Source organism: Myotis nattereri (genome assembly GCF_964212035.1).
Source record: "Myotis nattereri genome assembly, chromosome: X".
Taxonomy (NCBI): domain Eukaryota; kingdom Metazoa; phylum Chordata; class Mammalia; order Chiroptera; family Vespertilionidae; genus Myotis; species Myotis nattereri.
This window is the reverse complement of record NC_138078.1, coordinates 40613485-40635219: the sequence shown is the minus strand read 5'-3', so window position 1 is coordinate 40635219 and position 21735 is coordinate 40613485. Positions and strand designations below refer to the sequence as shown.

The 21735-nt window shown below is 38.4% G+C and overlaps 1 protein-coding gene across 1 annotated transcript in view; it reads left to right on the top strand.

Annotated features, from left to right (window-relative positions):
- The window catches only part of LOC308510763 (vascular endothelial growth factor receptor kdr-like), a 435828-nt gene that overhangs the window by 291652 nt on the left and 122441 nt on the right, over nt 1–21735 (top strand). Inside the window, exons 17-24 of the mRNA XM_081080791.1 lie at nt 12524–12659; nt 13689–13793; nt 14653–14766; nt 15963–16051; nt 17192–17399; nt 19062–19159; nt 20355–20477; nt 20581–20692. Coding sequence (XP_080936917.1) covers nt 12524–12659; nt 13689–13793; nt 14653–14766; nt 15963–16051; nt 17192–17399; nt 19062–19159; nt 20355–20477; nt 20581–20692 — 985 coding nt within the window. The remainder of the gene's footprint in view (nt 1–12523; nt 12660–13688; nt 13794–14652; nt 14767–15962; nt 16052–17191; nt 17400–19061; nt 19160–20354; nt 20478–20580; nt 20693–21735) is intronic.

Below are 21735 nucleotides of genomic sequence, written 5' to 3'. Positions count from 1 at the left end.
ATGCTGTTTCAAATGGTGAGAGTGCTTTCTTTTTTTACAGCTGCAATAATACTCCATTGTATAGATGTACCACTATTTTTTAATTCACTCATTTGATGATGGGAACTTAGGCTGATGACAAACCTTAGCAAATGTAATTATGCTGCTATGAATATAGGGTTGCGTATATCCTTTCTGATGAGTGTTTCTGATTTCTTGGGGTATATTCCTAGAAGTGGGATCACTGGGTCAAATGGGAGATCCATTTTTAACTTTTTGAAGAAACTCCATTCTGTCTTCCATAGTGGCTGCAACAGTCTGCATTCCCACCAGCAGTGCATGAGTGTTCCCTTTTCTCCGCATCCTCTCCAGCACTTGTCATTTGTTGATTTGTTGATGATAGCCAGTCTGACAGGTGTGAGATGTTACCTCATTGTTTTTTTTTTCTTCAAAATATTCATCTATAAGTTTATTTAAGATTTATTTAAATCTTGCTCTATATGGAATGTAATATCTTTTTTTAAATTTTATTTATTTATTTATTTATTTATTTATTTATTTATTTATTTATTTTATTGCTTAAAGTATTACAGAAAGTATTACATATGTCTCCTTTTTTTCCCCCCGCCCTTGACAATCCCCTGGCCTCCCCTACCCCCCAGTGTCTTATGTCCATTGGTTATGCTTATATGCATGCATACAAGTCCTTTGGTTGATCTCTTACCCCCTCCCTCCTGCACCCCAACCCTCCCCGGCCTTCCCGCTGCAGTTTGACAATCTGTTTGAGGCAGCTCTGCCTCTGTATCTATTATTGTTCAAAAGTTTATAATGGTCTCTATTATCCATGAATGAGTGAGGTCATGTGGTATTTTTCCTTCATTGACTGGCTTATTTCACTTAGCATAATGCTCTCCAGTTCCATCCATGCTGTTACAAATGGTAAGAGTTCCTTCTTTTTTACAGCAGCATAGTATTCCATCGTGTAGATGTACCACAGTTTTCTAATCCATTCATCTTCTGATGGGCACTTAGGCTGTTTCCAGATCTTAGCTATGGTGAATTGTGCTGCTATGAACATAGGGGTGCATATATCCTTTCTGACTGGTGTTTCTGGTTTCCTGGGATATATTCCTAGAAGTGGGATCACAGGGTCAAATGGGAGTTCCATTTGTAGTTTTTTGAGGAAACTCCATACTGTCTTCCATAGTGGCTGCACCAGTCTGCATTCCCACCAGCAGTGCACAAGTGTTCCTTTTTCTCCACATCCTCTCCAGCACTTGTCGTTTGTTGATTTGTTGATGATAGCCACTCTGACAGGTGTGAGATGATGCCTCATTGTTGTTTTGATTTGCATTTCTTGGATGATTAGTGACTTTTAGCATGTTTTCATATGTCTCTTGGCTTTCTGAATGTCCTCTTTTGAAAAGTGTCTATTTAGGTCCTTTGCCCATGTTTTGATTGGATTGTTTATCTTCCTTTTGTTAAAGTTGTATGAGTTCCCTAAAAATATTGGAGGATAACCCCTTATTAGATGTATCATTGGCAAATGTGCTGTTCCATCTAGTAGGCTATGTTTTTATTGTGTTTATAGTTTGTTTGTGTGGTTTTTTTTTGCTGTGTATGATCTTTTTATTTTGATGTAGTCCTCTTTGTTTAATTTCTCCTTCATTTCCATTGTCCTAGAACAGTGATGGCGAACCTATGACACGCCTGTCAAAGGTGACACGCAAACTCATTTTTTTGGTTGACTTTTCTTTGTTAAATGGCATTTAAGTATATAAAATAAATATCAAAAATATAAATCTTTTTTTTACTATGGTTGCAAATATCAAAAAATTTCTATATGTGACACAGCACCAGAGTTAAGTTAGGGATTTTCAAAATGCTGACACGCCGAGCTCAAAAGGTTCACCATCACTGTCCTAAGAGATGTATCTATGAACATATTGCTATGAGAGATATTTGAGATTTTGCTACCTATGGTCTTTTCTACCTTTTTTATGATTTCACCACTTACATTTAAATCCTTCATCCATTTTGAGTTTATATTTGTTTTTTTTTGTGTGTAAGTTGTTGGTCTAGTTTCATTTTTTTTTGCATGTATATGTCCAGTTTTCCCAACACCATCTATTGATGAGACCATCTTGACTCCATTGCATGTTCTTGCCTCCTTTGTCAAATATTGAGCATAATGATTTGGGTCAATTTCTTGGTTCTATGTTCTGTTCCATTGGTCTATATGCCTGCTTTTGTGCAAGTACCAGCCTGTTTTGAATAAATTGTCTTGGTAGTATATCTTGATATCTGATATTGTGATCCCTCCAACTTTGTTCTTCTTTCTCAAGATTGCTGTTGCTATTTGGGGTCTTTTTTGATTCCTTATAAATTTTCAGAATATTTGTTCCAAGTCTGGGAAATTAGCCAATGGTATTATAATAGAGATTGCATTCAATCTATAGATTGCTTTGGTAGTATGGCCATTAAATGATGTTGATTCTACCAATCCATGAGCATGACATATTCTTCCACTTGTGTATATCTTCCTCTATCTCTTTTTTCAACATCTTGTAGTTTCTAGAGTACAGGTCTTTTACCTCCTTGGTTAAGTTTATTCCTAAGTATCTTAATTTTTTTGTTGCAATGGTAAATGGGATTTTTGTTGTCTGTTTGTTTGTTTTAGTTTCTCTTTCCGTGTATTCATTATTGGTGTATAAAAATACCATAAATTTCTGGTTGTTAATTTTATATCCTGCTACGTTGCCAAATCCATTTATTAAATCTAGTGGTTTTTTGATGGAGTCTTTAAGGTTTTCTATGTACGATATCATGGCATCTGCAAATAATGAGACTTTTTCTTCCTCAGTTTCTATTTGGATCCCTTTTATTTCTTCTTGTCTGATCGCTGCAGCTAGCACTTCCAGTACAGTGTCGAACAGTAGTGATGAAAATGCTCATCCTATCTTGTTTCTGTTCTTATCGGAAATGATAATAGTTTTTGCCCATTGAATATGATATTGGCTGTAGGTTTGTCATATAAGACTTTTATTATGTTGAAGTATGATCCCTATAGTACCACTTTGCTGAGAGTTTTTTTAAAAAACGCGTTTTAGGTTTTGTTGAATGCTTTTTATGCATCAATTGATATGATCATGTGTTTTTTTCTCTTTCATATTGTTTATGTGATTATCACATTTATTGGGTTGTAGGTATTGTATTGTACCAGTCTTGCATTCCTGGAACAAATCCCAATTTATAATGGTGTATGATCTTTCTAGTGTATTGCTGGATCTGACTTCCTGGAATTTTTTTTTTTAGGATTTTAGCATCTATGTTCACCAGGGATATTGTCTCTAATTCTTTTTCTTTGTAGTATCTTTATTTGGTTTTGGGATTAGGGCAATGCTGGCCTAATGGAAAGAGCTTGGAAGTGTTTCTTCTTCATGAATTTTTTGGAATAATTTGAGTATAGGTGTTAATTCTTCTTTGAATGTTTGCTAAAACTCCTCTGTGAAGCCACCTGGACCCGGGCTTTTAATTGCTGGGAGATTATTTTTATTACTGCTTCAATTTCATCAGTAGTTATCAGTCTATTCAGGTTTTCTGATTCTTCTTGATTGAGTACTGGATGATTGTATTTTTCTAGGAATATTCAGACTTGGTCACAGTTGTCCAGTGTTTTGGAATTGAGGTGTTGATAGTATTTTATTTTTAATGCTCCTTTGTATCTCTGTGGAGTAATTTGTTATTTCACTTCTTTATTTGTGATTTTATTTATTTGGGTCCTCTCTATTTGCTTCTTGGTGAGTCTGGCAAGAGGGTCATCAATCTTGTTTATCATTTCAAAGAACCAGCTCTTCTTTTTATTGATCTTTTGCATTTTTTTCTCTAAGTCATTTATTTCCACTGTGATCTTTATTATTTCCTTACTTGTGCTCACTCTGGACTTTTCTTGTTGCTGTCTTTCTAATTTTTTAAGTTGTAGAGTTAGATAATTTATTAGAAGTTTCTTGTTTTTTGAGGTTAGCCTGTAGTGCTATGACCTTCCCTCTCAGGATTGCTTTCACTCTGTCCCATAGATTTTGGATTGTTGTGTTTTCACTGTGATTTGTTTCCAGAATGTGTTTCATTTCTTTTTTTATATCTTTGGTAACTGATTCATTGTTTAATAGCATGCTATGTACCCTCTATGTGTTTGATAGTTTTTTATTGTTTTATTGCAGCTGATTTATAATTTTATGCCATTATGATCTGAGAAGATGCTTGATATGATTTCAATCTTCTTGAATTTGGAGAGATTTTTCCTGTGACCCAACATGTGGCCTATCTTTGAAAATGTCCCATGTGCACTTGAGAAGAATGTATATTCCATAACTTTGTGGTGAATTGTTCTGAAGATATAAATTAGTTCCATCTGATCTAGTGAGTCATTTAGAAGTGCACTTTCCTTGTTGATTTTTTGTCGAGAAGACTGATCCAATTTATGTCAATGGAGTATCAAAGTCTCCTACTATGATTATATTGCTGTCGATCTCTCCCTTGATATTTTCCAGAAGATTTTATTTATTTGGATGCTTCTGTATTGGGTGCATATATGTTTACCACAGTTATAATCTCTTGTTTTATCAATCCCTTTAGTATTATGAAGTGGCTTTCCTTATCTCTTCTTCTGGCCTTCACTTTGAAGTTTATTTTGTCAGATATAAGTATTGCTACCCCAGCTTTTTTTATTTCCATTTGCTTAAATATATATATTTTTTAATTTTTATTTATTTATTTATTTATTTTTTATTGCTTAAAGTATTACAAAAAGTATTACATATGTCTCCTTTCTTTTTCCCCCGCCCTTGACAATCCCCTGGCCTCCCCTACCCCCCAGTGTCTTATGTCCATTGGTTATGCTTATATGCATGCATACAAGTCCTTTGGTTGATCTCTTACCCACCCCCCTCCTGCCGTCCCACCCTCCCTGGCCTTCCTGCTGTAGTTTGACAGTCTGTTCGAGGCAGCTCTGCCTCTGTATATATTTTTGTTCATAAGTTTATAATGGTCTTTATTATCCAGAAATGAGTGACATCATGTGGTATTTTTCCTTCATTGACTGGCTTATTTCACTTAGCATAATGCTCTCCAGTTCCATCCATGCTGTTGCAAATGGTAAGAGTTCCTTCTTTTTTACAGCAGCATAGTTTCCATCGTGTAGATGTACCACAGTTTTCTAATCCATTCATCTTCTGATGGGCACTTAGGCTGTTTCCAGATCTTAGCTATGGTGAATTGTGCTGCTATGAACATAGGGGTGCATATATCCTTTCTGATTGGTGTTTCTGGTTTCCTGGGATATATTCCTAGAAGTGGGATCACAGGGTCAAATGGGAGTTCCATTTGTAGTTTTTTGAGGAAACTCCATACTGTCTTCCATAGTGGCTGCACCAGTCTGCATTCCCACCAGCAGTGCACGAGTGTTCCTTTTTCTCCACATCCTCTCCAGCACTTGTCGTTTGTTGATTTGTTGATGATAGCCAGTCTGACAGGTGTGAGATGGTACCTCATTGTTGTTTTGATTTGCATCTCTCAGATGATTAGTGACATGGAGCATGTTTTCATATGTCTCTTGGCTTTCTGAATGTCCTCTTTTGAAAGGTGTCTATTTAGGTCCTTTGCCCATTTTTTGATTGGATTGTTTATCTTCCTTTTGTTAAGTTGTATGAGTTCCCTATAAATTTTGGAGATTAGTCCCTTATCAAATATGACATTGGCAAATATGTTTTCCCACATAGTGGGATTTCTTGTTGTTTTGTTGATGGTTTCTTTTGCTGTGCAGAAGCTTTTTATTTTGATTTAGTCCCATTTGTTTATTTTCTCTTTAGTTTCCAATGCCCTAGGAGCTGTATCGGTATAGAAATTGCTTCGGCATATGTCTGAGATTTTGTTGCCTTCGGATTTTTCTAGTATTTGTATGGTTTCCCGTCGTATATTTAAGTCCTTTATGCATTTTGAGTTTATTTTTGTGTATGGTGTAAGTTGGTGGTCTAGTTTCATTTTCTTGCATTATCTGTCCAATTTTCCCAACACCATTTATTGAAGAGACTATCTTGACTCCATTGTATGTTCTTGCCTCCTTTGTCAAATATTAATTGAGCGTATTGGTTGGGGCTAATATCTGGGCTCTCTATTCTATTCCATTGATCTATATGTCTGTTCTTGTGCCAGTACCAGGTAGTTTTGAGAACAGTGGCTTTGTAATACAGCTTGATATCTGGTATTGAGATCCCACCTACTTTGTTCTTTCTCAAGATCGCTGCAGCTATTCGGGTTTTTTTTTTATTCCAGATGAATTTTTGGAGAGTACGTTCTAGGTCTGTGAAATATGCCATTGGTATTTTAATGGGAAGTGCGTTGAATTTATAGGTTGCTTTGGACAGTATGGACATTTTCATGATGTTGATTCTACCAATCCAAGAACATGGTATGTTCTTCCATCTCTTTATGTCTTCCTCTATCTCTTTTTTCAATGTCCTGTAGTTTTCTGAGAAGAGGTCTTTTGCCTCTTTAGTTAAGTTTATTCCTAGGTAGCTTATTTTTTTTGGGTGCGATGGTAAATGGGATTGCTTTTTTAGTCTCTCTTTCTGCACATTCACTATTGGTGTATAGAAATGCCATAGATTTCTTGGCGTTAATTTTGTATCCTGCTACATTGCCGAATTCTTTTATTAAGTCTAATATTTTATTGATGGAGTCTTTAGGGTTTTTTATGTATAATATGTCATCTGCAAATAAGGACAGTTTTACTTCTTCTTTTCCAATTTGGATGCCTTTTATTTCTTCTTCTTGTCTAATTGCAATGGCTAATACTTCCAGTACTATGTCGAACAGGAGTGGTGAGAGTGGGCATCCCTGTCTTGTTCCTGTTCTTAGGGGAAATGGTGTTAGTTTTTGTCCTTTGAGTATGATGTTGGCTGTGGGTTTGTCATTTATGGCTTTTATTATGTTGAGGTATGATCCTTCAATTCCCACCTTGCTGAGAGTTTTTATCAAAAATGGGTGTTGTATTTTGTCAAATGCTTTTTCTGCATCAATTGATATGACTATGTGGTTTTTTTCTTTCAATTTGTTTATATGATGTATCACATTTATTGATTTGCGGATATTGTACCATCCTTGCATCCCTGGGATAAATCCTACTTGGTTGTGCTGTATGATCTTTCTGATGTACTGCTGGATCTGATTTGCTAAGATTTTGTTGAGGATTTTGGCATCTATGTTCATGAGCGGTATTGGCCTGTAATTCTCTTTCATTGTGTTGTCTTTACCGGGTTTTGGTATTAGGGTGATGCTGGCTCCATAGAATGAGCTTGGAAGTGTTCCTTCCTCTTGGATTTTTTGTAGTAGTCTGAGGAGGATAGGTTTTAGTTCTTCCTTGAATGTTTGGTAAAACTCCCCTGTGAAGCCGTCTGGTCCTGGGCTTTTGTTTGCTGGAAGCTTTTTGATGACTGCTTCAATTTCTTCCATAGTTATTGGCCATTGAGATTTTTAGATTCTTCCTGATCAAGTTTTGGAATGTTGTATTTTTCTAGGAATATGTCGATTTTCTCCAGGTTGTCTAGTTTGTTGGAGTAAAGTTGTCCATAGTATTTTTTAACAATCATTTGTATTTCTGTGGGGTCTGTTTTTATTTTGCCTCTATCATTTCTGATTTTGTTGATTTGGGTCCTTAAATATATATATTTTTTTATTCCTTCACTTTTAGTCTGTGTGAGTCCTTTGTTCTGAAGTATGTCTCTAATAGGCAGCATATATGTGGGTCATGTTTTCTTACCCAATTGGCTCTCCTTTGTCTTTTGATTGGAACATTTAATCCATTTACGTTTAAGGTTATTATTGATAGGTACTTGTTTGTAGCCATTTTTATTCTTGATGCCTGTGTTTCTTCCTCCCTTTTTATTTCTTCTTTTTACAACAGTCTCTTTAGCATTTCTTAGGTTGCTGGCTTGGTGGTAATAAACTCCATTAGCCTTTTTTTTTTCTGTGAAGCTCCTAATTTCACCTTCAATTTTGAATGATAGCCTTGATAAATAGAGTATTCTTGGATTCAGTCCCTTGTTTTGCATCACTTTGTATACTTCATTCCATACTCTTCTGGCCTGATGTGTTTCTGTTGAGAAATCAGTTGATAGTCTAATGGGGAACCCCTTGTAGGTAACTTTCTGTCTCTCTCGCAACCTTTAAGATTCCTTCTGTCTTTTATGTCTGCCAATTTAATTATCAGGTCTTGGTGTGGGTCTTTTTGGGGTTCATCTTGATTGGGACTCTGCATGCTTCTTGGACTTGTGTGACTTTTTTCTTCCCCAAGTCTGGGAAGTTTTCTTTCATTATTTCTCCAGATAGGTTTTCTATTCCTTGCTCAGCTTCCCCTCCATCTGGCATCTCTGTTATGCAGATGTTGTTTTCTTTTATGTTGTCCCAAAGTTCCCTTAGACTCTCTTCCTGCTTTTTATTTTTTTCCAGTTGTTCCTCTGCTTTGGTGACTTTTTCTACCTTTTCTTTTAACTCACTCATTTGATCCTCAGATTCTTCTAGTCTTCTGTTGAAACCTTCCATTGTGTTCTTTGTTACAGCTATGTCATTCTTCATTTCCTCTTGGTTGTTATTCATGTTGGTGTATTTCTCATTCCACTCTTTATAATTTTCATTGAGTTGCATGTAATTCTCATTAAGGTGATTGGGTAGCCTTATAACCATCACGCTGAATTCTTTCTCTGAGAAATTACTTGCCTCTATTTCATTTCATTCCTTTTCTGGCGATTTCTCCTTTTCTTTCCTCTGGAGATTGTGTTTTTTGTTGTTGTTGTTGTTGTTGTTGGGTTGTTTGTTTGTTTTTTGTCTCCCCACTTTTGCTGTCCTGTACTTATTTCTGTGTCTTAGATCTCACTGCTATGAGACCCAAATTTTGGGGAGTTCGTCCAATATAGTAGGTGTTTAGTGGGACCCAGTGTTGCAGTCTTTCAGATCTGGGTGTTCTAGGAAAGCCCCCTGCTTGAGTTATTTAGGTTCTCCTGATGTAGTTGGGTCTTGAATGTTGTCCCATTTGTGGATGGAGTCTCCTCACAAGTTGCCTGACTATGTGACTCAACCCCAACCTTGTGCAAGCTGTTGTGGATGTGCTTAGGGTCTCAGCTTCCATGGCAAGGTTTGCCTGAGGTCTCACTACCATGCAACTTACTTCAGGGTTCTGTAGCCCACGGCCAGAGTGGCTCACTACTCTGGGACTCACTGCAGGGTCCTGGAGCTCATGGACAAGGTGATGCAACTCATTGTGGGGTCCCGGAGCCCATGACAGGGTGGCATGTGACTCTGTGACTCATTGCAGGGGATCCCAGAGCCCGCAGCTGAGGTAGTGTGACTTTGGCTGGGGTGCTGTGCACTCTGTGAATCACTATGTGGTCCCAGAGACTCCAGATGGGTTTCAGTGGTCCGACTCCACAGCTGAGGTAGTGCAACTCTGGCTGAGGTAGCATGCACTCTGCAAATTACTACACAGGCCAGAGTGGTTTTCAAGGCCAGTCTGGGTGATGATGAGTCCGTGTTTCTAGCCTTGGCTGCTCTCCCCTTCAAGATGGAGTGGTTTCTGTGCCAGAGCCTTGCTGCCTGGGCAGTGCCTGTGGTGGTAGCAGGATCTCTCTGTCCAGGAGTGCCTTATCTGCCAGCCCCCAAGACTTCTATGAGATCTAATTGTCCCTCATTCATATCCACACCACCATGCACATCTGCACACTCCCCTCTCACTCCCTTACTCACTCACACTGTCTCTCTCACTCCTGTCCTGCTGGCTGCCATGTTTTCTCTCTGTTTCCTTAATTTTTTATTTGTCTTGAAGTTTTATGTTGATTTTGAATTTGAAGTAGTAGTTATCTCTTCCAGTCTTTACTTGTTGCCTTCAATTGGGAGACACTTTACTTTGATCCTGCTGATTTCTGGGGCTTTCAGCAATCTTACATAAATACTAGAGGCCTAGTGCACTAATTCGTACACCAGTGGGGTCCCTTGGCCTGGCCTGTGGGATCAGGCCAAAACCAGCTCTCCAACATCCCTTGAGAGGTCCCAGATTGTGATAGGGTGCAGGTCAGGCCTAGGGACCCCACCAGGGCATGATCAGGGCTGGGGAGGGATGTGGGACGTTGGCCAGCCAGGGAGGGACTGTGGGAGGGTTCCAGAGTGTGTCCAGCCCATCTCACTCAGTCCCGATTGGCCAGACCCCAGCAGCAAGCTAACCTACTAGTCAGAGTGTCTGCCCCCTGATGGTCAGTGCATATTATAGCGAGCGGTTGAGCGGCCTTAGCATATCATTAACATATTATGCTTTGATTGGTTGAATGGATGACCAGATGACCAGACACTTAGTATATTAAGTTTTATTATATAGGATACTTGTCTCATGTGTCTTTGTCTATTATCATAGAATTGCTAAGCCTGTATGTCTTTTTTTTGATCTCGAAATTTATCAGGCTGGCTTCTGGAAATCTTTTATTTCCCTGAAAGTGGCACTTCAGCTCAAGTTTGTGGTTTCTCCCTTGACCACAGACCATAGTCTATTTCTTCACATGTTTCCTATTTACTGGAGCTTGCTCTTGTCACTGTATTTGTGAGCATGTGTTAGGAGCTGGGTCTAGTGTGAGAAGAGGTGTGGGTTTAACATTTGGAGCATTGGGAGTGCTCACAGTTTAGGTGGATTGGACCATCCAGTGAAGATTCCCAGTGGCCCTTGGGTGAGAGCTTCCTGCTAGAGCCATTTTCTGCTTATAATTGAAAATTTTAAGCCATTTGTACTTAATGTGATTACTGCATCAAATCACTTACTTCTGCCATTTTACAATTTTTTCTCCATGTCTCATACCTTTATTCTGTTTCTTAAATTCTTCTTTATAGACTTACTTTGTAATTGATTTTTTTTCTAGTGTCCCTAGCACTGTGCCTTGTCAGAGGGTGTTATGGAAAATTTCTGTGCCTATAAATACTTTGGAATAAAGCCCTCTGGGAAGCTATCCTTCCCTGGTTATGCTCCAATTTTTATAGGTTTTGCACTGTTCTCTGAGGGATTTGCCAGACATGTTGAGGCCTACAACCACAATATTTTTAGAACAAGGTTCATATTGTTCCCTCTTTATTAACCACAAAGCAGATGATTCTTACCCAAGTCTTTCCCTCATTGCTGTAAGTTCTACTGGGTTCAAAACCAATTCAAAAGTTAATTCTGATCACTTTTGCAATCTCATTAGTTGATTTTATTAGGGGACATAACCTCAGAGTAGGTGACTCTGCTATTTGCACTGTCCCTTTTTATCATTGACTAGAGGCCTTGTGCATGAAATTTGTGCATTCGGGAGTGGGGGGGGGGTTCCCTCAGCCCAACCAGTGCCCTCTCCCAGTCTTGGAACCCTTGGGGGATGTCCAACTGACAGTTTAGGCCTACTCCTTGTGGGGAGCGGGCCTAAGCCAGCAGTCAGATATCACTAGTGCTGCCGCCACTTTGCTCACCAGCCCTGAACCTGGCTTCTGGCTAAGCAGTGCTCCCCCTGTGGGAGTGCACTGATCACTGGGGGCCAGCTCCTGCATTGAGCATCTGCTCCCTGGTGGTCAGTGTGCATCATAGTGACCAGTCATTCTGCTGTTTGGCCGATTTGCATATTAGCCTTTTATTATATAGTATTTTTCATAGTTCTTTATAATATGGATATTAATTTGTTATTCTTATTATAACTAATTTTCTAGTTTGTTGTTTTGTAATCAGAACCAAGATTCCACTGCCTGCTGCCATGAAAACCAAACTCTGAGATTTATGCTGAGATATATATCTCTGAGACATATGCTGGTGAAAAGGGAAGAGCTTTATTTTATTGCTAGCATCTTGAGAAGATGGGGACTCTTGTGCAAAGCCCATCCTAGTATTTCAGTGCAGGCAGGGGTTTTATAGGGAGAGAGAGGGTAACCCGAACAAAGAGATCAGGAGGAGGGGCTATTGACATGCAGTGTCCTTGTTGATCCTGATATAGATTGTTAATGTTAGCATACTGGAACTGGTCAGTATTAGCCAAATTCCTGAAGTTGAGCTATCTGTGTCAACCAAAGTCATGGTCAAGATAATTTCTTCTTTCTCTTTTTTTTAGTTAATAATTTTTAATGTTGACATTATTGTAGGTGTCCCCCCTTTTCCCACCTTTGCCCAACTCCACCCACTCTCACCTCCCCCTACCTTGGCCTTTGCCAAACTATTGTCCATGTCCATGGAGTACGCATATAATGTTTGTTAGTACATTTTATTCTAATTCAGTTTCATGGTTAGTCAGAGTATTATAAAGTCTTCATTCCCTGTTAGTTTTTGTTTTAATTTTTGTTCATGGAGTATTTTTTATTATATTTATGCTCTTTATGTGTGTTTTTTATGTTACTAACCAACTTATAATGTAAAAATTGGAAACTCCAAAGGCCTAATACATTTTCAGAAGATCAAAAGAACTCAGTAATATGCTTTTCCTCTACCTTTCTGCAGCCTAGTGTGTCAGAAATAAAAACTGGTTACCTTTCCATCATCATGGATCCTGAAGAGATGCCCCTTGACCAACAGTGTGACAGGCTTCCTTATGATGACACTAAATGGGAATTCCCTAGGGACCGGTTACAATTAGGTAAGAAAAAAATCTCTGTTATGTCACTCTTCCACATTTCTTTCACCATAGAGCTACAAAATCACTGAGTATAAAGCCCAAGAAAAGGCAATGGCTTGAAATCCAGGATGCACTTAAACCTAAAGAAAGTAAGATGTGTTTCAAAGATGGCAATGTGAAGAACAAAATAAAAACTTAGGGGAGCAGAATGACATTGCACACATAGCATGCACTTGGGTTATTTTAGATGTCCAAACTGGGAGACCTTAGCCAAGACAAGTCACCTAACTTTTCTGAGCTCCTTTCTTCCATTATAAAAGGAAAACATTAATAATTATAGTTGTCTAATTTATATTCTGTTGCTACTCTGAGCATGTGGTTAGGTAACATTAGGGAATGTGTTTTACAAATTTGAACACCTCAAAAAATGAAGGTATTGGTTTACAATGGAGTCTTTTTAAAACAATTTGACTTGGGATCCAGAGTCCTTTCAATAAGATAATATAATGAATGCTCACAGAATGGTACCAAATATTCCAGTAACTAATATGCTTCCTAATGAAGTAGATGACCAGGAGTCTTGACTAAAACCTTAACAGATTTGTGTTAACAACTTCACCTAAAGAACTTGTTTGTGTCGATAGACTATCATAAATCTGCTCCAACCCACATGATCCTTACTGTCAATGGCTGCCATGGGGTGGCTCTTTATTCACTTATTCCACACATATTTATTGGTCACCTACCATATATTAAGCATAATTCCAGGTGATGTGGAGATAGCATGAACAAAACAGACTTCACAGAGCTCATATTCTATGGGGAGAAATAATAAATATTCCAGCATAATATTATCTAATCATAGTGTTACAAAGAGTAATAAGGCAAGTTCAAGTAATGTAGAGTTACAACATTGCTTTTTTTACATGGGGTAGTCTAGGAAGACCTCCCAGATAATGCTGACTCAACAATTATGTTGCCCTCATAAAAGCAACCAACTTTTCTCTGGGGTCTTTCAGTGGCTATTATTTTCATTTCTTGCTTTCTCAGGCAAAATTCTTGGTCATGGTGCCTATGGTAAAGTGGTAGAGGCTTGTGCGTTTGGCATTGACAGAGCTTCAACTTGCAAAACAGTGGCAGTGAAAATGCTGAAAGGTAATGTTTATATTCCTTTGGAGGCCATGGGAAGACATTTGTAAGGATACTTGTGGTCAGGTGGAAAATGGGACTGTAAAAGATACAGAATTAAAGTAGTGGAGGGAGGTAATTACAACTAACTTCCACCTTCATTTGACCAGTATTTGTCATGGAAAACTCAGCCATGGACATGAGCCAATCATCATGGAACCTGTGTGTCAGCCAATTTGTTCTTCTTTTGGGTTCAACCACATAAATACAGAAGTAAAGACCCAAGGTTTTTAGTTGTTGGTAAGGCCAATATGAGTCAGCAAATGTATTTGGCCACCAGAATTCCTACATGGTCTTTCACTGCATCAGTAGAAATAAATGATATAGAAATGTAAATGATGTTTGAATAAATTTACAACTGGATTCTGCATTGGTTTGGCCACATAAGCTTGTAGTGTAGCTCTTATCTTGAATAGATAAATTTGTGTATATTTAAGCACCCTAATGTGATCTAATCCATGTCCTGATTCCACACAGAAAAATGCTTAAATCAAACTTGGCCAGTTCACCAATTACCTTTTCCAGGATAGTAATGCAGAAATAATTTATCACAAAAGAAATAGCTATCAAAGAATATATTTTTCAAAAGAGTAGAAAAGTAGTTAAAGCTGTTAGTACATAAATCTCAGCATCCAAGCAAGCTAGTGCACATGAAGATATTATTATTATTCCATTTATAATATTGTTTTGAAAGCACAAAAACTGATCAATGTGTTATGGATATTTCTGCCAGAATTCTTTAGCATTAAACAGGATCTCCTATGCTCCTGCAGCCTCTCCCAGGAGAAACAGTTCTTTTGTGCATTACTGTGTTTATTTCAAGCAGATTGTGCAACTTCCAGTGAGTTTAAGGCTTTGATGTCAGAATTGAAGATCCTCATTCACATTGGTCACCACCTCAATGTGGTTAACTTGCTGGGTGCCTGCACCAAACCTGGAGGTAAGGAGTCTTTCATACCTGGCCAGAACATCCCTCTAAGGGTCAGAGCACTCAAACAAGCTGTGCCCTGATTTAGACAGGCCTCGATGTACTGTATGTGAGGTCTTCTAACTTAGAGACTCCTCGTAATGCATGGGATTTCCAGAACCCATGTTCTTTGACCCCTGTTCCTAGAAATAGAGTACAATATATAAAGGGATTGGATATATCTCTAAAATTCTTGCCAGCTTGGATCTCCAATAGAATCTTTGACACATTAGTTGAAGAGAAAACATTTATGTGCTTGGGGGTATGCAAACATATTCAGGGAAGGGGATTCCATAGACCATCTTCTGATACCTATCTTAGCTTTCACCTTCTTAGGTTAACACCATAGCCTGAGAAGGAGTTTCTCCCACTTAGTAAGAAATTCTACAACCCCTGTCTGTTTACAGATTTGAAGTCATTCTCTCAACTACACCAAAAGCCATTTAGTTGTTCCTCTATTACTGTGCTACTGAAAAGTTGTCTCTTTCATCTAATTTTATTTTAAACATTTTATGAGTCCTTCTGATTTGATCTGAGGCACTAAGCAAGGGGTTTGGAGAGTGTAGCGGGACCATGGTGCTGTGCAACTACACAAAAAAAATACAAGAGGGCTCCAGACCACATATAATTTGTGGTTATGGGCAAGCACAGAGAAAATGTAGGCTATGGCAATCCTGCAGACAGTCTTGAACCATGGAGTAACACGATGACAGTTGAGAAATGCATTTTAGCAAGGTAGTGGTGGCGGGGTAGAGTAACAGTGTGGAGGATAGAAACAGGAGCCCCAGTTACTAAATGGACGAACTATCCAGCTAGTTGGTTACTCATTTGCCTTCATCATTGGACTGTTAGCTACATGTGGTCAGGTGCTCTGTCATCCTCATTTCTATGTCCTTCATGTTAGCCAGCCTACAGAACACCACAGTAAAGTCCACTGTGCTTTATTGGCCTTATTTTCCCTCTTCTGCCAAATCTTCCTGCAGCCAACTCTCAGCCAGGCAGCTGTTTCTGGGATAAATCACCATTGTATTCAGCACAAGTATATAGTCAACTGGTTTTTACCTAGAGAAATCCTGTGTGAGTCAACAGGGTACCAGGACAAGACCAGCCCAAGAATTGGCTACCCTTCATATTTCTGGAAAGATGACTATGGTCATTACTTTTGGTAGGTCCTTTGATGGTCATTGTAGAATTCTGCAAATATGGAAATCTGGCCAACTTTCTGAGAGGGAAGAGAGGAGATTTTATTGCTTCCAAGGTAGGTTTCCCCAAATGAACTCTATAATCTATTTTTATTTTTAATACTATCTGAAGGTTTTCTAATTATAAAAGAGACAGAAAAGTGGAAAAGCAGAAGGAAAAATACTACTGGTCAGGGGAGGTAGGGTATGCAATTATACATCTAATACAACCTTGAACTCAATGACCTCTTTGGCATTGGCTGAAATTATGTCATTGGTTAGTGTCACCCTCAGTTTAAAATATATCCAGAGTAGTTAGATAGCCCAATTCCCTTTATGCCTTTATTCTTTCATAGCCATCAACTTGAGCTCTCTGATATTACATAAAGCTCTGGGATCTTCATGAAGCACCTAGACTGGCTCTGGAAAAAATAAGTTTTTAAAAATTAAATGTTAGCGTGACAAGATTTCAAGTGTACAATTATAAGGCCCTTTCATTTGGGTAATTTCCAGTCCTGAGGAAATGGTCAGGGGCATATGTCACCAACATGTCAATATTCCCCTCTTCTCACTTTCCTACTCTCTGTAGATGGACATGCTGCCACTGACCTTTTCTCTGGGAAAAGGTCAACTGCCTCTATTTCTCAAAGTACTGCAAAGCACTGTGCCATTCACTGCTTTATTTATAAAAACACCTGACTTTTTTTTAATGAATTCAGAAAAGAGCCCCCAGAACCCAGGGTGTCATCTGACTTGGTATTCTGAACCCAGCTAACAATTGGTTAACTCAAACCATAAGTTCTTCCTCTACTCTAATTTTACCATTACAAGGAGTAATGGTAATTAAAACGAAGGGTGTCTTCTTTTTATGACATATGATCAATTTTTAAGCACAGAGCTCAGACACTTTTGGGGTACCACATGCCACCAAATATACTAGCCCCGTGAAAGCCTGCTGACTTGTTGGGTAAGGAAACTTCTTCAACAGCCATATCTGGGATGTTTCCGCTCACCAGGGATGAGTCAACTGACATTATGGAGCATGGAACAGAACTGTATACTAGTAGTCAGCACTCTCAACTTCCTCCAAGACTTTCTGTCTGAGCAATTTTCTTACACCTCTTTAGACCTCAGTTATCCTAATAGAAATATAGGGTAGGACAGAATTGATAATTTTTAAGTCTCTTTCAGCTCTGAGGATCTATTTAAACTCTCAGGTTCTTCTCAATCTGGATAAAAAGGGGAAGACTTCTCATGATTCTGACTGCAAGCCCACCCAGCTGATTAACCACCGTCTGGAGAGTGTGACTAGCACAGGAAGTTCCACCAGCTCTGGCTTCATTGAGGACAAGAGCTATAGTGAATCTGACGAGGAGGAAGAAAGTAGCCGCCACCTTCTGGGGGCCACAATAACCCACCGAATAGGTATGTGGGGTCATTTTCTGACCAACACTCAAGGCTATTAGAGGTTTGAGGATATGGTTGGTTGGGAGAGTGAGGCCACTTCCCAGCAAGGTTATACTAGGGGTTGAGGGAGATGATCCAGAAAACCATGTCTTCCTCTGTAACTGTTGATATGCAGCTTGGAGGACATTTGTTTCTGAATTCAACTTGCACTTCTGTAACCAAACGGAAGTTGTTTACAATGACAGTCTCCAACATTGGTCTATACCTTTACAGTTTCCAAAGCACTTTCCAATAACTTATTTCCTTGAGCTTTATAACTTTCCTGTGAGATAAATAGGTATGCTTATCTCCATTTGACAGAGGAAAAAACTGACACTCAGCATAGGGATAATATAAATTATACTTAACATATACTGCCTGATAGTCAAAATATTTAACAGATGTGTAAGGTATTGACAAATGGCTGTTGCTATGTAAACATTTTACAGATATTAAAATATTTAACAAATATTGGCACAGTTAATGATCAACCAGATGCCTGATGTAGCTCTGGAGCAGAATCTTAGGGTATCTGGATCATGGTAAAATCTGGGCAGGGATATGATAACTGCAGTGGAGAGGGCACTTGGAGAGCTTGTAAGAATAACTATTCACCAATAAATATAGAAATTTTTTAAAGATAAGCAACTATTATAGGTTCACCAGCATGTACTATCTCAATATTGATCTGGCTCAGCTAAGAGTAGGCTCAGGTAGCCCACTTCTTTCCATGTTACACTACACACCTAGTTTGGACTGACAGGTTAAAGCATTCACTTTGAGTTACACTTGTCTTATTCTGCCTGACACTGGAATCCACTGGTGCCCTTGATATTTATGGTTCTGTTCCTCTTATTTTACTTTTGGTCACAAATAAACTGTGTCTGGATTCAATGCATGATGGGCCATATACTGTCCTGAGAATGAGAAGATTGGGGTTTTATTACTGGCTCTACCACTGATATAATTTGTGACCTTGGATAAGTTAAATCTCCTCTCTAGGCTTTATTTTCTGTATTTGTAAAATTACAGTAGAGACCTGGACTAGAGTCTTTGTAAAGGCTCTTATAATCCTAATATATTATAATATAATATAATCAGAAAGAGCAGAAGGAATTCTGAACTTTGCATCTATTAACCTAAAGTGGGGGAAAGTGATCTAGCAAAGAGTGTGCTATATAGTGACCAAGCATTGTGATTTTAAAAACTCAGACCTGTCCTGGCCATGAATTACGGGAATTTTTTAAATCTTTCCAAACTTTGGCATCCCATATATATCTTCCAGATTATTCTTGCACCCAGAATTGGCAACAAAATCTGGAAAAATCATGTATTCAATTTTTTGGGGGGGATGGGGTGGGAAAGAGAATAGTCAAGGTATGAGCTGTTGAATCCCTGAAGATAATCTTATAGATTATTTTGATTTAGAAGAGTATATACCCATCATTTAGAAAAATACAGGAGGTCATAGTAGAGTAAGGTCAGTCAATGTCCTGTTGTCAAAAATCTTGGCCTCCATTTTACAACCTTTTATGGAAGGCAGGTCTTTCTTCTTATCTTTTCCCTACTGCTATTTCTACAGACTTATGGGGAAGTTTTCAACCTCTGGCCTTTTTCTTCAACCTTCTTTCACTTCTCTAGATTCAAATAATCTCTACAAGCACCCCCTCACCTTGGAGGACCTGATCTGCTATAGCTTCCAAGTGGCCAAGGGAATGGAGTTCCTTGCTTCCAGAAAAGTGAGTGTTTATTCTTCTGTTTCTTTCATTTTTACTATTTATGGAGGTATATTTCCATGATACCAGTAACCATAATAGCTTTTTCAATAGTCCACTCTTATGCTTGATGGTCTTCCTTTTTTGAATTGTTATTTGATTAATTCATATATGTTCACCCTACAGACAGCTACTCATCTGCCTACCTACAGTTGTTAGGGACTTACTTTTCAAACTCCAATCTGAGAGATGGCTGGAATATTTCATTCCAATAGTGCAGGTTATTATATATTGAAATAAACATTTTCAGCAAATATCTGTTGATTGCTTATTATGTTATCTATGCTAACAGCTGGAGATACAGACAATAAGATACTATTATTTTTCCTAAGAATCCACTTATGTAGACAGATACTATATATAACAAAATAGGTTGGATCCTATGAGAGAAGTATGAAATAAGTGCTTTGTGACTATATGGAAGGAAGTCTAGATAATTTATTGTCTTCCCAGAGGACTTTGTATTTAAGCAATATCATGTTGACTTGAACACAAGGAAATTTTCTATAGTTCTCAAGACTAGAGCATAAGATGCATGGAGGTGTGGGGATGAGAAACTAGCTAAACAGAGAGCTTGACATTGATTATGAAAAGCTTTAAACATCATACAAAGAAATGTGAACTTTGATGGTTTCCAATCACCACAAAATAAAATTTTTTAAGTAGGAGCACACTCAGGTTTGTGTTTAAGGAATTGGACTTTGGGACTAGAGTGGACTATTGAGTAGTTCATGGGGCTAGACTGGAGGCACAGGTAACAGTTAGATGACCATTGCAGTGGTCCAAATGAGGGAAAGGAAAGGTCTCTGTGACCCATGTTACTAGCAGTAGAATGCATTGGAAAGAATAGATTTATGTTCCAGGGTTCAAAGGACAAAACATATTAGTGGTAGCCAAATGGGAGAAACCATTCCATGTAATGGAGATTCTGCCCACCCAGCCAAATTTCAAAACAGACCAACTCATCAGTCTCTCAGCAAATTTTAGCTTAATCACATTTTCTCAGGCTGAGCACTTCTAAGACACTTTGCTGTTCTGAATTTTCATGCCTTTCTCCTCCACACTCAGTACTCAGCATTTTGCCTTGCTGAGAATCAGTAAACCTGCACCATCCTAGGGCCTAGCAATTATCTGAGCCACATTTGTCTCTTTTCTTTAGTGCATTCATCGGGACTTGGCCGCTCGGAACATCCTTCTAGCTGATAATAACATTGTGAAGATCTGTGACTTTGGTTTGGCCAGAGACATCTACAAAGACCCCGACTATGTCTGGAAAGGAGATGTAAGTGCAAGGTTCACTGGCACAATGCCCTAGGCTCAGGCTCTTGGGCTCTGTTGGTGTTATGGATGTTATTTTCATGGCTCTCTCCCATTTTGGTTTCTAGGCAAGACTCCCCCTTAAGTGGATGGCACCTGAAGCCATTTTTGACAAGGTTTATACTACTCAGAGTGATGTGTGGTCATTTGGCGTCTTGCTGTGGGAAATATTCTCTCTGGGTAAGTGTATCACTTTATGGCTACTCCCTCACCATTCCAAGTCAACACTGACTATAAGCTCGGAACTTAAAAGACCTTGGTCTGTGGATACAATGGAATCAGATAGAAAACCATTGTGACCAAGAACCAACAAAAACTGTCTCATTCTTTTACTGATTGATCAAATTTACTGAACAAATATTTATTGAGGACCTATTATGTGCCAGGCATTCTAAGTGCTGGGGATTCAGCGGTAAACAAAACAGATGGTAATCCCTGCCACCATGGAGCTTGCATTCTAGTCAGAATAGACTGACCATAAATAATTAATAAATAATATATGGAAATTTTTTTCAAGTTTACAAAAACTTTAATAGTACAAATTATCCAGATTGCAGATTATCAAAAGATCATCTCAATAAAGTCCACATTAAAAAAAGGACAAAGCATAAAATAACCCAAAAACAATGAAAAGAGGAAAACAACATAAAAGAGATTCATCAACAAATCTCTGAAACTTAAAACTGGAGACAGATAGAAATAAGACATTTATACAACGCACTCATCCACTTTTGCCTTATCTGTTCTGGGGCTTGATTTTTTATCACATTTCTTATCTTTATCATGTACCTGGCCATTTTCTTGTCCCTTGAATTTTTGGTTTTCTTTTTCAACTGAGAATCTGGTCTCCTCATCCTCCTTATTTTTCAATGTGGGGAACTTCAATTCATTGTCCTGACTACTTTGTTTTCTTTTTGAGAATGGACTTGGATCTCCATCAGCCTTTTTATCCCTGTTATTATTTGAATTATTATGATCAGGATTTTTAGAGCACATTCTCTTCTCACCCTCAGAATTTTCTGTGTGAACTCTTACTTTCTTTTATATTTATTTATTTATTTATTTTTTTAATTGCTTAAAGTATTACAAAGGGTATTACATATGTGTCTTTTTTTCCCCCCGCCCTTGACTATCCCCTGGCCTCCCCCACCCCCCAGCGTCCCATGTCCATTGGTTATGCATATATGCATGCATACAAGTCCTTCGGTTGATCTCTTATACCC